Genomic DNA, 16,034 nt, shown 5'->3' on the forward strand with positions numbered 1-16,034 from the left:
ACTCAAAAATGGACATTTTAAGGTATACTATTGTCTACGCCCGTCTGTAATGGGCACGTCATTGGACAGAGTTGATGTTCATTGTCTTATGTCTTTATGAAATATTCCCTTTTTTTATTATTTCGACAATGCATGTTTTTTGGAATAAAAAGCTCTGCTACTTCCTGATTAGTCCTAATAATTTGAAAATGTATCATATCTAACGACAGGCTACACATGTAACCTATCTAATATTCATATTATATTTACAACAATTATTTCAATAAAATTGTCACAGAAAAAGTTAAACGGCATATGCATCATTAAGTATTTGCATACATTGATTCTCCTTCCAGTTGTTCTTTGATACACTGGTAGCAATATTCGTACTGCTCCTGTAAACAAAAGAATCAAAAAATGAGTTGCAAATAACCAAATCGTTGCACCGACAGAAAAGATAACAGTATAGAAACTTTACAGACGAATTTATTATTTTACGTATATAAGGTTTGAAAAATATATATCTTCGTTTCTAAATCAATCTTATTTGTTTATACTAATATAGGTATAATTTTATAAGGATTTTTTTTTGTTTAGTATGCATCTAATCTGCAATGCACATTGTTGTCCACTTTGGTTGTGGATGTATTGTAATTAATGCTATTGACGTTACGCACGGAACTAGTGACACTCAAGAAAAAATAAAGTGTCATAAGCAACAATTGGTCACTGTATTGTCGTTGCTACTAGAAAACATATAAATTTTACATCAAAATAAAGCTGAATGTCTTGAATGACATTTTAATACAAGTGTATGTGAATAAACCGAACACGATTTTATAAATAACGTCATTTTGCTCGTGTCCCGTGTTACAAATAGATGCCGATATTTGGGCAAACGTCATAGCATTGTGACGTCAAAAAATTTGAACACAACCAGTACTAGAAGCGAAGCAATGGGCCCCTCAATGAGATATTAGAAAGTGTCACACAAGCAGGGAAATATTTTAGCCGAACTTACGGACTTGAATTTTATAAACAGAATACTGGTAAGTTAATCAGTATTAGTTTCATTATTTTGTACAAAGACTCGCCTTTTAAATCATTTATTTTTTTTCTTTGTTATTACACATCGGTTTACACAGGTCGGAATTTTTCTCATGTCCAAGAATTTGTCACAAGTACAGTTTTCACACATTTTTCGGCACTAATCCGTCGAATGAGATTAAATTAATTTGTTTTATTGAATATTTTTTTAATTCTATTTACTGCTTTCAAAAGTACAAACCTTTCTTCGAATTTTGAGCCTTGAAACATGACAATGCCCCCAGGTTTGCACAAATTACACACAAAACCGCATGTCCAATAAAATGTCACATACATGGAACTCCTTTTTTTTTTTTAAGTTACACGTAACATTACAGACGTTTTTTTTTTGTTGATAATTGTCAAAATGATTAATGTATGCATTTTATGGCCTTTCGAGGGCCCCTGATTTGAATAAATAAATTAGTCTATTAAGAAGCGAGAAACAATTCGCTCCTAATAATTTGAAGATTACATTATCTGTGAAAATCAATCGGATATTATTAAACTATTTACGGTTATCTGCAAGTGTTTGTATTTGTATTTATTTTTTGTCATCGTAAATCTGTCCTAATCGTATCTAAAAGAAATAATATAATAAAACTTTCATAATTATTTCAGTGAAAAAAAGGATGTCATCTAAGGAAGGACTTGAACGGTTCAAACCAGAAAAGCTTCAAAAGCGACGAGAACAAAGGCTTGAATCTTATTACAGAAATAGAAATCTAAAGGAAACTGAGTATGTTTTATCAGATGAGGCAGTACGCCAAAGACAACATAGAGAGAAACAAGAGAAAGAACAAATGAGACGGGTCAAAGAAACGGAGAGAAAACTGAAATATAGAAAGAGAAAACGTGATGAAAAATATCAATGATCAAAGGCAAAACGAGGATTTAAATATGCGAAATACTTTCGAGAATAGAACAGAAAAACATCGGGCATTGAAGAAACTCAAACTGGCCCTACCAAAGATCCCAGACAGGCGAGTGACAACCATGGTCGCATATTTGCAAAGTTCGAACTCGCAGACTGTGAGAAAACTGCAATCTTCTGAAGTGATTTCTTCTCCGGAGGAAATGGAAGAACACAAAACATCAAAAGCCTTGACGGAAGATTTAAAAACAGTTATTGACAACTGTAAGAGGAAAAGATCGGATGACTCTTTGAAAACGATATGAATGTTATTATTTCATCAGTAAGTGGTGAAAAAAATCAGTGACAATCAATGCAGAAAGAAACTGGGAAGGAAATTGGGATTACCGGTAAGAAGAGTTAGCCGTGGTCATGCAATTAGAACAAGAATACTTAAATCTGAAAAATCAAGCTGGACTTACACAAATAGAAAAACTAGATCAGATGCAATAACACCTGACACGAAGAAACGTATTGATGAGTTCTGGTGTAAGCCTGGTATTTCTCGTCCGACTGGTAACAAGAGAGATATCAAAAGGGTCCGCATTGGTCCGAAAACGTATTCAAGCCACATGACACACATACTAGAAAAAAACTCAGACCAATGTGTATTTGGACTTTATCGGAGAAAACCCCTCTATTAAAATAGCTCAAAGAATGTTCGAAAGGTGCAAACCCTACTTTATGCGACCCGTCCGACCTAAGGATAGACAAACATGTTTCTGCAAGTACCATGTAGAATTTAAAACTGTCTTTAAATCGTGTATGGAATTCCGAAAGAAACTTTTGATAGAAAATGAACCGAATGAATGCTATTCTACTCCTGTGTACGATTCAATATCTGATGTCGTTAAGGCAACATTATGCGAAAAAGTTGATGGTTCACACAATTTATAGTGCCTTAAAAGAAACTGTTCCGATTGTGGAGCTAAAATCTTGAATTTTCTGCCTTGTGAACGTGATGTATCTGACACTGCGGAATTTGTAAAGTGGTCAAAGTTTGAAAATGTAAGCGTTAATGTTAAAGGGAAAAAAACCATAAAGAAACTAATGCTCGTTAAAAAAGAAAGTCAAGTTGTTGAATTGTTTCAATATTTCAGAAAACTAATTGAAACTTTTCCAGTGCATCAGCACAGAGATACATGGCCAAATGAACAATTTCAAACTCTTGTTAGAAATCTCCAAGAAAAGCAATGTGTTTGTGTGCATGACTTTAGTGAAAATTACAGGTGTTCCGAGCTTACTGAGATTCAAAGTGCTTACTTTCAAAAAACCGACGTGTCGGTCCATGTTACTATTCTACATAGACTTGCATTGCTAGAATACGATGTAGTTGATAGTTAAGAAGACTTTCCTGAAATTATCACGGAACAATTTTTCGTTATAAGCCCAGACTTAGTTCATGATCAATACTTTGTTCACCAAGTCCGAGATTATATATCGGAATATTTACAGTCGATTTAATATTCAGTAGAAACAATGCACGAGTTTACTGACGGGTGTGCAGCCCAGTATAAGAGCAGACACTGTTTCGGAGATATAAGTCAAAGAAGCGACGACTTTTGATATCAACATTTCACAAGAAATTTCTTCGAAACTTCCCATGCAAAAGGTATTTATAATAATTTAGTTTATTATCCTCGAACTAACTACTATGATTGCCTTTAAATACAGTTGAATGTCAGTCCGTCTGTCAGTCTCTACGCTAGATATCTTGGACAAAGATATAATGATTTTTCTCACATTTTCGAGTACAATGGAATACATTTTATTTAGCTTTTGATTGAACATTTATGAGTTATTTGTGTAAAATGTAAATATTTTAAAAGCGGTCGGGTATTCACATTATCGGTAAACTGTTTTCTTTCAATCCGTCACATTATGGGTTAATGTTTGAAAACATTATTCTAGAAAGTTTTTTTTTGTTTACATGTTTTTTTATTTTATCGAATTTGAAATAAATGTATTTTGATAAAACATGTGCGTCGGACTAATCACACCTGACACAAAACAAAATGCGTTGTATCAAGCAACAGGGCTTTTATTTCTGTTCTTCATCTTGGCAGTCGCTGTAGGGTATTGAATGTATCTCTTATATTTCTCGTGACTTTCGGTATTGTTACTATTATAAAAATCATAAACCTTGAAAGCGGTAAAATGGTAAGGTCCAATGTCATGCAGTTGAGATTAAAAAACGTATGTATGCATTTCAGAACCACAAGACGCTGCTGGAGGAATTAGTAAGAGACAAGCCGACTGCGCCATTTCACGCGGATAGACTCATATAAGGACAGCAAAAGATCTCTATGAATACGCAAATTCATTTCTAACACAACCGAGGTCACATTGTAAGATGTAAGAAAAAGAATATTCCGATATGCGGAAACGATTCACCGTGACAACAGACTGTTTTTTTCAGCCAGTGCCTAGCATTCGATCTCTTCACCACATAAGAGCTAGTCGTGATTCTGCTGAAGGATTGATAAATATCAGTAAATTGTCTTGTTTCTGTGTAAACTGTTGTCATCACATGTATGACCAGTGTTCTAATTCGATAAAAACTGATGGTTATACTGAATGGGAAATGAAGCGAGAATACAGAGAACAAGAAAATGAAGAAAATGAACAAGTGTCTTTGCAATAATTAGTTTCGATTGGTCAATTAGTTGCGATATATACTGACGTCGATGAGGAGGAGTACTACATGCTGAAAGTAGATAAAAGCATTGAAACGTTACGCATTGACACAACGGATTCTTGGTAATCTTAGCTCTCTGCGGGAACACCTGTGTTTCGTGTTCTATATTACAACAAAACGAAGTTGCTTTTTCAATATCGTCTTGTGAACAGGGAAGCGGTTGTACCTGCTGCGTCAGTGGTCTATATTTGTTCGGAAGTAACCGCAAACAATGTCATTTGAATCACAGAAGAAACACATTTAAATGTTTTAGAATGTATTAATGAAATAAAATGCTAGAAATTTATTAATCAGTATTTATCTCTATAAAGAAACAGTAGTTATAGAAACCAATAATATATGAAAATATATAAATGTACATGTAGGGAATGCTTTAAAGAGGTAAAAACGAATGGGGGACAATTGGGACAAACATAAATTCATACGTTCGTTTAACAACAAGCGACATGGATAAAACGTCAGTCAAAAAGTGTATTTCGACGTTATTTTAATGTAACGTCAAGTATCACCAGTATCGTGCGTTATGTCTATTACAGTCAAACCTTTCCCTTTCACTTGGATATATATCATGCACATAACTCATGTATCTTGAAAACAAAATTTGAACAAATACTTTCTTGAGAGACCCTGATTACAAAAAAACAGATTATTTTATTAATGTAGTCTTCCATTATAATTAAGTTAAGCAATTTTTTTATTTTAACACTCTCTTATACACCAGCCGTAGGAAAATATGACCATTACTAAAATAATTGAACGCAGTTAGCATGCTGTGTTCTGTTTTATACTGCTATTTGTCTTTTGGTAATTATTTTGTCTTTGGCCATGGCACTGTCAGTTGTTTTCGACTTATGAGTTGATTATCCTTTTGACATCTTCTTTGTTTTACATTTTAATGCAGCTAGCGTAAATATCTTTATTTAGCAGAGGTATGGAGTATTTAGTTTTTATGTTTCGTTCCAGTTAAATTAAAGACCTCAAGTTTCGATCCTGGAAACAATTTCATTAAATCCTATTTCTAGTATCGGTGACTTGCTAATTGTAACTGTTATACGATTAACCACATCCTACTTTTGTCTTGTTAAGCATCATCCTACTTATATCTCTCATCTGTATAAGTGCAATTTTAATCTATCAAGGAGAAAATCTAGAGACCCTTCCCTATAAAGTACTTTTTCTAATACTAGACCTTAATTTTTTACCTATTGGCCACAAGTATCGATAGACTTATTTCCTGTAACTTTGATTTCAAGCTGTATTATTAATAATCATTTTGATTTTAGATCAATACATTCTTACACACATTACCCTCCATACAACGTTTGATTTGAACACACGGCGACAGGGACCACAATGGGAATCGTAGACGAACAATGCGATGACTATATTCTACCGCAAAATACATTGAAACTGGACGTTTTCCCGTAAAAGAGGGACGAAAGATACCAAAGGGACAGTCAAACTCATAAATCTAAAACAAACTGACAACGCAATGGCTAAAAATGAAAAAGACAAACAAACAACAGCACACACGACATAGAAAACTAAATAATAAACAACACGAACCCCACTAAAAACTAGTGGTGATCTCAGGTGCTCCGGAAGGGTACGCAGATCCTGCTCCATATGTGGCACCCGTCGTGTTGCTTATGTGTTATCAAATCCGGTAAATAGTCTAATTCGGTAGGTCACATTCATGAGATGGAAGGGGATTATAGTTAAGACGTAAGGAACATATCCGATATTATTTGTGAAACGGTTATTCCATAACGATCAACCAACTTGTGATGGTTTCCGTAAAATTTACGAAGAGATGATTTCAACTTCACCATTTGGAACTCTTGATTTAATAGCTTCCTTGTGAGCAGCAACCCTCTATAAAGAAAATCATGATAGGAAATGCAAGCACGGGAATATCGTAGCAATTGGGATATATATACACGATATGCAGGTGCTGCTGGAATGTTGCTACTTAGAAATGGAAAGTTCACAATTGGAAAGCTTAAATCATCTTTTTTGTTGTAAAGTTTTGTTTTCAACTGACCCTCATTGTCAATTTCTAGATGTAAGTCAAGATATGAGGCCGACTTAACTGTATCTGTAGTATCCTTTATCGCTAGCTCGATTGAATAGATGCGTTCCACATAGTCACCAAATTTTGAATTATGAAGTGAAAGAACATCATCTATATAGCAAAAAGTAGAGTTAAAGGATATTGCTAACTTGTTATCTTTCTTCCTAAGAAGTTCCTGCATGAAGTCAGCCTCATAATATCAAAGAAACAAGTCGGAAAGTAGAGGGGCACAGTTTGTTCCCATTGGAATGCCGACAGTCTGTTGAAAAACCCATCCTCCGAACGTAACAAATATGTTGTCAATCAAGAAATCAAGCATCTTGATAATATCAGTTTCAGAGATTTTTTTGTTCGAATCAGAGAGATCCTTTACAAAGTAGGATTTATCCCTCCCTAAGACAAGATACTTGTATCTACGTTGGCCATGTTCTACCGTGTGATTATGTTTTTAAACAACCTCATTTTTTGGGCAAACGGTTTTTGGATAAGTGCATCAAACATTGCATGATAATGTGGCGAGCATATACTTACACAGCTCTTCAAGAATTCTGGGCGTCTGGTTTGAATTTTTCTTACAACTTGGAAGACATCGACCTCTTCATCTATTTCCAATTTATCCAGAAGTAAATAAAGTGCTACAAACAACCCACTTTTGGTGCACCCGTCTCTAAAAATGTTACGGAAAATGTAAAACATAATTTAGTATTTAAACTGAATCAGTACAATATACTTTAAGAGTATAAACATGATAAACCAACGCTGGTTTTAAGAGTTATTTTTCTACCAATGTGAACAAATCTACGGTTCCGGTTATTTAGTTTGAGTATTATTCATAACTAGAGATTATCGACCTCTTTTCTACTAGCATGTCACATTTTGTGATATTTTCAATTTCATATTCATATTCCTCTTCAAAATGTGCAAGTGAATGTAATGAAAGTCATGTTATTGACTGATGAATATTAAGCCATATAGGCAATGGAATTATCGAAATCTGAAATTAATACAGAAATAAAAATATTAAATCGACAATAAACTGTAGCATGCCTTTTTATTTTCTAGCAGTGGTAAAATCTTTAATTGTAAACATACACTAAAGAATTTATACAAACGATTGCACTTTTTATAATTTACATCAATTTACAAGCACTTATCTTTTTATAAGCATGTATTGAATAAATGTTACCAATTCTTTGTTTTCTAGTTTATTAGAGATATTCGAAATGGTTCACAATTCCACATTATCATTAGTTTTTCATTTCTTCGACAATTTTATCGCTTCAAATATGACTTGCTTGTAAAAGAAATATTACAGCATCTACTCAAATGGTGTGTTTTCGTCCATACATGGAGTTCTTGTATTTGTCAAAAAAAAAATTGTGTATGTTACATGTACGTTCAATCTGATTTTTGCGAATTTGAGTATCTTTTGTAATCTTAAATTTGGGTACCTGCATACAACCGTGATAGGACATTTGAGGGATTTCCAACAACTAACTACACTTTTCAGAAGATCCACCATCAGCTTTGTGGAAGGAAGTGTGCCACCTTGCCAGTCACTTGCCGTAAATATATTTATAATTTCGTTACTTGGTTGCTTCTGGGAAAAAAGGGATACAGATTGTGATGGAAGAATTATTTATTATATATCTATTATCAAATACAGATAAATTGTATATGCAATACGGTCGACAACATCGTACGCATGTTGTATCACTTATCTGTGATGATATCAATTGCAGTCTCGATTATTTTGATATGAGCGTCACTGAGGAGTCTTTTGAAGACGAAACGCGCGTCTGGCGTACTAAATTATAATCCTTGTACCTTTGATTACTATTTACACCACTGGGTCAATTCCACTGCTGGTGGACGTTTCATCCCCCGAGGGTATCACCAGCCCAGTAGTTAACACTTCGGTGTTAACATGAATATCAATAATGTGGTCATTTTTATAAATTTCCTGTTTACAAAACATTGAATTTTTCGAATACTAAGGATTTTTTTATCCCAGGCATACAATACATAAGCTGTATTAGGCACAACTTTTTGGAATTTTGAATCCTCAATTCTCTTCAAGTTTGTACTTGTTTGGTTTTATAAATATTTTAATATGAGCGTCACTGATGAATCTTGTGTAGACGAAACGCGCGTCTGGCTTACTAAATTATAATCCTGGTACCTTTGATAACTATTTGAAAGGATTTATGACACCTTAAGCTTTTTATATGAATGAAGTTACGATATCGATATCATTCACTGTTGCGAAGATTTTTTGAAATGTCTTATTAGAATGTTTAGAAACATCATAAAGTGCTAATACAAAAAGGGGTGTTTTTTTTTTAATTCAGACAACAGCGAAATGATATCAAACTCAATATTTTTTGAACGGAAGTCCTTAATACCCTGTCATATGACAACACTCACTTACATATACATGTAATTATAAAACTGTGAAGATAGTTTGTGAAGAAATGGTGTACTTCCATGTCATTTTGAATCCATGTGTACAATGTTTTCATATCTCCATATTTTGATATCCAACAAAAATTTTGAAATAAAAGGACAGATTTGAGCTTATATTACAAAAAGTTATATACAACATTCCAAATTGAACCGTCGTTCAAGTTAAAACTACCGAATATATATCGTTTACCTTAGATTTCAAAACAATCTTCAGTTTATCCATATTATGTTCTTCTTCCTGCTGTATGCTAAAGTCATCAATAACTAGCGTTTCTGGTCTTTCTAACCACAGTTTTGCGTTCTAATATAAAGAAGAACATACAAATACAGTTCCAAGCAATGTCCAATATGAAAATGTTAGATGACATACAAACATAAAGTTCTGATGTTGAAAATTAAAACATTGACAGTGGGTTATCTTCTATCCTTGCCCAACGACACGTATCTCAAATGAAAATACGGAATGACGATACAATGACGTGGATAATAAGCACATTAGTCAATTAAGAATTAAAACAGTTTAAATCAGAGAAATACTATTTCTCGACTTCCGCGATAAAAACCGACACAAAGTCAAACACATAGATATCTTCTTTGCCCTTTTTTTGTATTGTAGTCCTGTCATACAATGTTGTCATTATAATGTTATACTTAACATTTTCATAAAAGCGGGAGGTTTGGCTAGGCACACAAACCAGGTTCAATCCACAATTTTTCCTTAAAATGTCCTGTACCAAGTTAAGAAAATGGCCATTGCTATATTATAGTTCGTTTCTGTATGTGTTGCATTTTAATGTTGTGTTTCTGTTGTGTCGTTCTTTTCCTTTTATATTTGATGTATTTCCCTTAGTTTTAGTTTGAAACCCGGATTTGTTTTTTTCTCAATTAATTTATGAATTTCGAACAGCGGTATACTACTGTTCCATTTATTCGGCACGGATAAAACAAAAAGTTGAAAGCGAAATCCTCGAAAGTCCAAGGTTGAAGTCAGGCAATCCGGACTAGTATACATCTACTGTTATATTAACTTGGGGTACGCATATGTTTGCTAATGGCAAGTAAAATTGGTTGATTCATTTTTGACGGTGGTTTTACTTTAGAATTAGAAATGACATTATAGAAAAGAAAAGTACAATATAATCATTGTAATTTATGATACAGGATTGGACATAAAATGCATACTACATCATTCTCAATTATTTAGTCGCATGGATGTACGGGGTGTCATACTTGTGATCATTGCATAAAATAATTTAGTGACAGAACCTCATAAATATATATTAAAAAGACATTTGATACCGGAAAAAATAAATTCTACACCACGAACACCTTAAGCCGAAATGTTTTAGAATTGGTTTGTTTTCACAATTATCACTTTGTTTATAAAGTCGTACTATCTCCTTAAATCTCAGACATTTATAAGCACCGTACAGCAAAGTAGATATTGAAATCATTCAAAAGAAGGTCTGACAAAACGTTCACTGAGATTTAAAACAAACTTACTGTGTTAACTTGGTCCAATAATACAACGATTCTGGAATTATGGTCGTATATCATAGTCCAGAAATCCACAACAGTGTCTTTCATTGGACATTGTGTTACAAAGAATCGGCTTTCCTCTCTATATCCCTGTAAATGAATAAAAAATATAACTATTCAAACGACCTTTTGTACGAAATTCATCATATATTTGTTTATATAACTATAGGATATGTATGCCCAATAATACAAACAAAACGAAACAAAACGTTGTATTACAAGTAAAGACAAAGCGAAGCGATACAATTACTGTTTTTCATTTTAGCAGTCATATATTTTAGGCGACATGCAGATAAGAATAAACACTCGGCATTAAAGTTGAAAAACATAACATTATATGTATTGTAAACAAATGTGGCATATACAAATGAAATTGTGAAAACGTATACACATAGTCTTTATAAGTTCAAAATTGATATCCATAGTATTTTAATTAATTGATTTTCTTTTATGTACGTTCATACTGATAAATAAAATGACAACAACAACACTTACAGGTATTATCACTGCGTTGATGTAATTAGTTCTTTTTTTTCCAAATGACATAAGGTATGGCCTAAAATTGTCGTCTGCAATAAAATGTAATTTGCTCAGAATGGAACGATCAGTTAATAGATAACCTTATAATTGCTAATGATCCAACAGTAATTAAATTTTATTTTCAGGAAGAAAAAATGAAAATGAGGCTAAAGATAAACGGTAAATCTTACCCAACTTATTTGAATGTACTATACCTATTTTATCTAAAACACAGAATAAATAATTTTCAATAAATTTCAAATATAAAATAGACATTGTTAAGGAAGATTTCTAAACACAACGAAAAATATGTACTTACGTGGAAGAATATTCTTTACCGAATTCTTTGATATGTTTTCGCTCAAGTTTGCAGCGGTATATTCAGACGCAGGATACGAAGGCCGCAGAGTTTGTAATGTCTAGTTCAAAATACAACGGCATTGCAAGAAACATTGAAATTAGTCATCAATAAAAAAAAAACAAGTTGTGTTGTCCTTTGTATGCAATGTGTTAACGTTAGCGGTTAGCTTAGCTAAAATAGATGGCTCAAATGCTATTTTTTTTTTATTTATGTGAATTTTATCAGACAAAATGTGTATTGGTTGATATTGAAGATACTTCATACTAATTAACTGGATGTGTAATCATTAGTCGTCGTTGTTTTCATGTTGTTTCCCAAATATGTTTGCATATTGATAGTAACAATGTGTTGTTTTGTGGTTTCATTTTATTGATGTTATTCAATGCCAGAGTTGACAGAATGTGTCACGTTCTACTGAACTTTTGGATTTATTATGCATCCTTGGTTGATGTGTGATGATGTTTAATGTCTGGTTAAACGTCTTACCTCAAACTGCTGTTTGAACGCTTTCTGGTTTGTTGGTAATGTTGTACTTTCCTGTACCTCCATATATCTGCAAAAACCATTCTTCGGAATATTTGTTTCTTGTACAGTAAACAGTTCTAGCAGTGCTTCAAATACTGTTTCATATTGTTCCTATAAAATGTTGAGTATGCGTGTTCAATGATTTATTAACAAATTGCCCCCTGATAATCCCTTCATCAAGGAAAAATCAATAAAAATCCTCAAAAGTATAAGCATCGACAGCCTATAATTAAATAAAACCTATATCAATTATCTTTAAGTTAATGCCAAGGTTTTTAGAACTTTAAGTCATGTCTACTTTTGTTACAAGTAGTGTATCAAAATGTGTATACCTTAACAAACAAAAAGATCAAGAAAAAAATATAACAATTTGCAACGTTTATTACAAAAAAATATCCATATACTTCAGCTGCCTACGTGTTGAACACGTGTTGAAAAAAGACATAACGTTGAATGGCTTGAAATAAATTTGAATAGTGCAGTAGGCCTTTCCCTAACACAGTACTCCACTATCTTGCGTTTTAAGTATAAAGATAAACTACATGTAGAATAAGGCATACTTTTGGGCCAACAGTAGCTTACCAAATTCAAAAGACAATTTAAATCAACACACATAATCTGAGAGAATCGCATTAACTCCAAAAGAAGCGAGACGAACGGTTGCGTTGACAGGGTAAGCGTCTCCTGTTGTGAATGCATCAACTGCCATACGAATCCGAACTTAAATTTAAGCTTAGACGACTTACGAGTATTTAGACCATACGCGTACGGTCTGGATCATATGCAAGAATATATCTCTAGTGAGTTGCGACACAAATATATATCGTACGTGTTAATAATTGCATTAAATGTATGTTTCATTATGATACGTTATTCTGATTGGCTACAAGGTAATCTGGCGTTATTCCCAATCAACTTCATTACACAATAAAATTCATCGTTCATGATAACACGAGGTAACTATACCGGCGTCACACATCAGCGTATAGCTTCGGCGTACGCAGGGCGTGGTTAAAAATAACGTACGCTGCCAAAACGCTAGTAATTTTGGATGCATTCAACCTGTCAATCATATCTGTATCGTGTGCACAACGATCTTTAAGCATGTATTGGGAGTACGAGAAGCGTACCTTAGCGTATATCGGGCGTTCGAGTAACGTAAGTTGGGTTATGCCTGGTGTGTGTTTAACGTAGATGGAATGCACGCTACGTATGAAAAAAACTCTTGAAACTGTTTGAGACGCGTCCCAGTCGTATATTGGACGTTCTATTATGGGGTGTTTGTAATACCGACGTCACACATCAGCGTAAAGCTCCGACGTACGCCGGGTGTGGTAAAAGATCATGCACGCTGTCAATATGCTAGTAATTTTGGATGCAATCAACCTGTCAATCATATCTGTATCGTGTGCACAACGAGCTTTAAGCGTGTATTGGGCGTACGAGAAGCGTACCTAACCGTATATCGGGCATTCAAGTAACGGATGTTGGCGTATGCCTGGCATGTGTCTAACGTAGATGGAATGCACGCTACGTATGAAAAAAAACTCTTTAACGTATTTTAGACGCGTCCCAGTTGTACCTTGGACGTTCTATTATGGGGTGTTTGTTACAAACACACCCGCATAGTCTTAAATAAAGTCGAACGATCTTGAAGCGTATACAACGTGCCCTAAACGTGTCTCAAACTTATCTGTAGCGTTTTCAACGCGCTTGTAGCGTATAGGTATACGCTAGACACACGCTTGAGCTGGATAAAAAATTTTATGCTGCATCAAAATTTCCTTTAGTTGTAGCGTTCACCAAGAGTATATCATTGTATTTCGACGTACTTCAAACTTATGAAACGCGCTTTTAAAGACTGCTAAGCGTTCCTCTGGCGTGCAACTATCGTATACCGACTTTGTCAATTTTCTCTGTACGTTTGGTGCTCGCCAATATGTGACGCCGGCATACCAACACACCCGCATACGTCTTAGATAAAGTCGAACGATCTTGAAGCGTATACAACATGCACTTAACGTGTAAAACTTATCTGTAGCGTTTTCAACGCGCTTGTATCGTTTGTATTACTTGCGTGTAGCGTTTGTATTACGTGCGCTTGAGACAAACGCTTGAGTTGGATAAAATGTTTATGCTGCATAAAAATTTCCTTGAGTTGTAGCGTTCACCAAGCGTATACCTTTGTATTTCGACTTACTTCAAACTTATGCAATGCGCGTTTAACGATTGCTTAGCGTTCCTCTGGCGTGCAACTAACGTACATGTATACCGACTTTGTCAATTTTCTCTGTACGTTTGGTGCACGCCGGTCTATACGCCAATGTGTGACGCTGACATAAATAAAGTGCACAGGTAAATGAAATAAAAACTTGATAAAAATCGTGTTTGCATGATCCTAGCTAAAAGCTGTAATTATAAGTATTGAAAGTTTCTTTTTATAACTTCATGGTGTTGATAAAGCGTTGACGTGCGCACATTTTTAGAATGAAGCGCGGAAACAAAATGTACCTACATTTGTAGGTCAACGATTTTACATCCAATGAAGTTACAAAAAGAAGCATTCAATTCTTAAATCAATTCGTGATAGAAACAAATAAAATCTTATGTCGTGTCGATTATTGTTGTTCTTCTGCAACACTCTGTTAGTTTAGACATATTTATTTATAGTGGATTGGGAAACAAGTTATTGCAACTTATATTAATCCCTTTCCACTTTGCAGTTGCTGCCTTGTAGCGGCATTAGCCTGCTCTTTTTTTAAATCTACAAAGGTGTCTATGACGTGCAAGACATATGGCTCTCTCTTAACATGGGTCATCAATTTATCGTCCCCTTCCGACGGACTATCATTGTTTCCTCAAGACCATACTCGCAAATGGTGACAAGGGAAAGCCGAAAACTAAGTTCCTGAAAATTTCACCCCAGAACGGGGATCGAACCAGGAACCTTTGTTTAAGTAGTCCGATGCACTAACAACTACATCACGGCTCTTTAGTATGCCTCTGTTGGAGCACACCCTTGATGATAAAGATCGTAAAGCGGGAACATGCGCGATCGTAGCGTTTCTCTTGATATGATAACGCCTTACGATGAAACAGAGGGTATGTTACTGCTGCAAAATGTGAAGTTGACAATTGGAAAGTTGTAATCAATCATCACATTTGTCTAAGTTCTATATTGATGTTGTTGCTGTCCATATGTGCGAATATCAATAGAACACTGTTCATCGTATTATTTAATTTGTCTGAAGATAAAAAAAAAATCTGTGTGTTCGTTCCTGAAAAACGTCTTCTTTCTTAACACGATTTAGACCAATATGAGCACCATTATCAAAGCTATGTTACCTTTTGGAAAATACACTCTGAGACTGATAGACAGCAACATTTGGGCGTTGCTTTCCTCTTAAAAAGAATTTTCTTTGGCTCGTACAGATTTTTTTCTTGATTTACAAATATGCACTCAAAATAGTTATCAGTACTAAAAGTTACCTACCGGTGTTTGAATCATGTTCATTCGATCTTTTCTCATCATCTGAACATATTCCATAACATTAACGAAGTTGACTTTCTTTCCATTCTCATACAATGCATCTATTGCAATAAATGTCCCTGTTCTTCCTACACCAGCGCTAAAAATGATATATAGAACGGCAAGATCAATATGACATTTTAAAAGCTTGCAAAATATGTGTTGCACTTTGTTTCTTTTACATTCAAATCAAAGAAATTATTATTTATTTCATGTTTCAAATGTAAAAATATCAAATTTTTGTAAGAAATAGAACTCGTCTTGACAAATAAGACTAAAATACAATACTACAATTAATACTATATACTAAGTCTAGAGGATTTTTGTTTTTTTAGTATTTAATGT

General features: G+C 34.1%; 1 protein-coding gene across 1 annotated transcript in view; it reads right to left on the minus strand.

Annotated features, from left to right (window-relative positions):
- Nucleotides 1-224: 224 nt before the first annotated feature.
- Nucleotides 225-16,034, minus strand: part of LOC143048608 (receptor-type tyrosine-protein phosphatase epsilon-like) — a 46,094-nt gene continuing 30,284 nt past the window's right edge. The window contains exons 8-16 of the mRNA XM_076222755.1: nucleotides 15,654-15,789; nucleotides 12,122-12,271; nucleotides 11,594-11,693; nucleotides 11,251-11,324; nucleotides 10,720-10,845; nucleotides 9,407-9,517; nucleotides 8,202-8,350; nucleotides 7,282-7,417; nucleotides 225-374 (exon numbers count right to left, since the gene is read on the minus strand). Of these exons, the coding sequence (XP_076078870.1) occupies nucleotides 303-374; nucleotides 7,282-7,417; nucleotides 8,202-8,350; nucleotides 9,407-9,517; nucleotides 10,720-10,845; nucleotides 11,251-11,324; nucleotides 11,594-11,693; nucleotides 12,122-12,271; nucleotides 15,654-15,789 (1,054 nt within the window). The 3' untranslated portion in view covers nucleotides 225-302. The remainder of the gene's footprint in view (nucleotides 375-7,281; nucleotides 7,418-8,201; nucleotides 8,351-9,406; nucleotides 9,518-10,719; nucleotides 10,846-11,250; nucleotides 11,325-11,593; nucleotides 11,694-12,121; nucleotides 12,272-15,653; nucleotides 15,790-16,034) is intronic.

Source organism: Mytilus galloprovincialis, chromosome 1 (assembly GCF_965363235.1).
Source record: "Mytilus galloprovincialis chromosome 1, xbMytGall1.hap1.1, whole genome shotgun sequence".
Taxonomy (NCBI): Eukaryota; Metazoa; Mollusca; class Bivalvia; order Mytilida; family Mytilidae; genus Mytilus; species Mytilus galloprovincialis.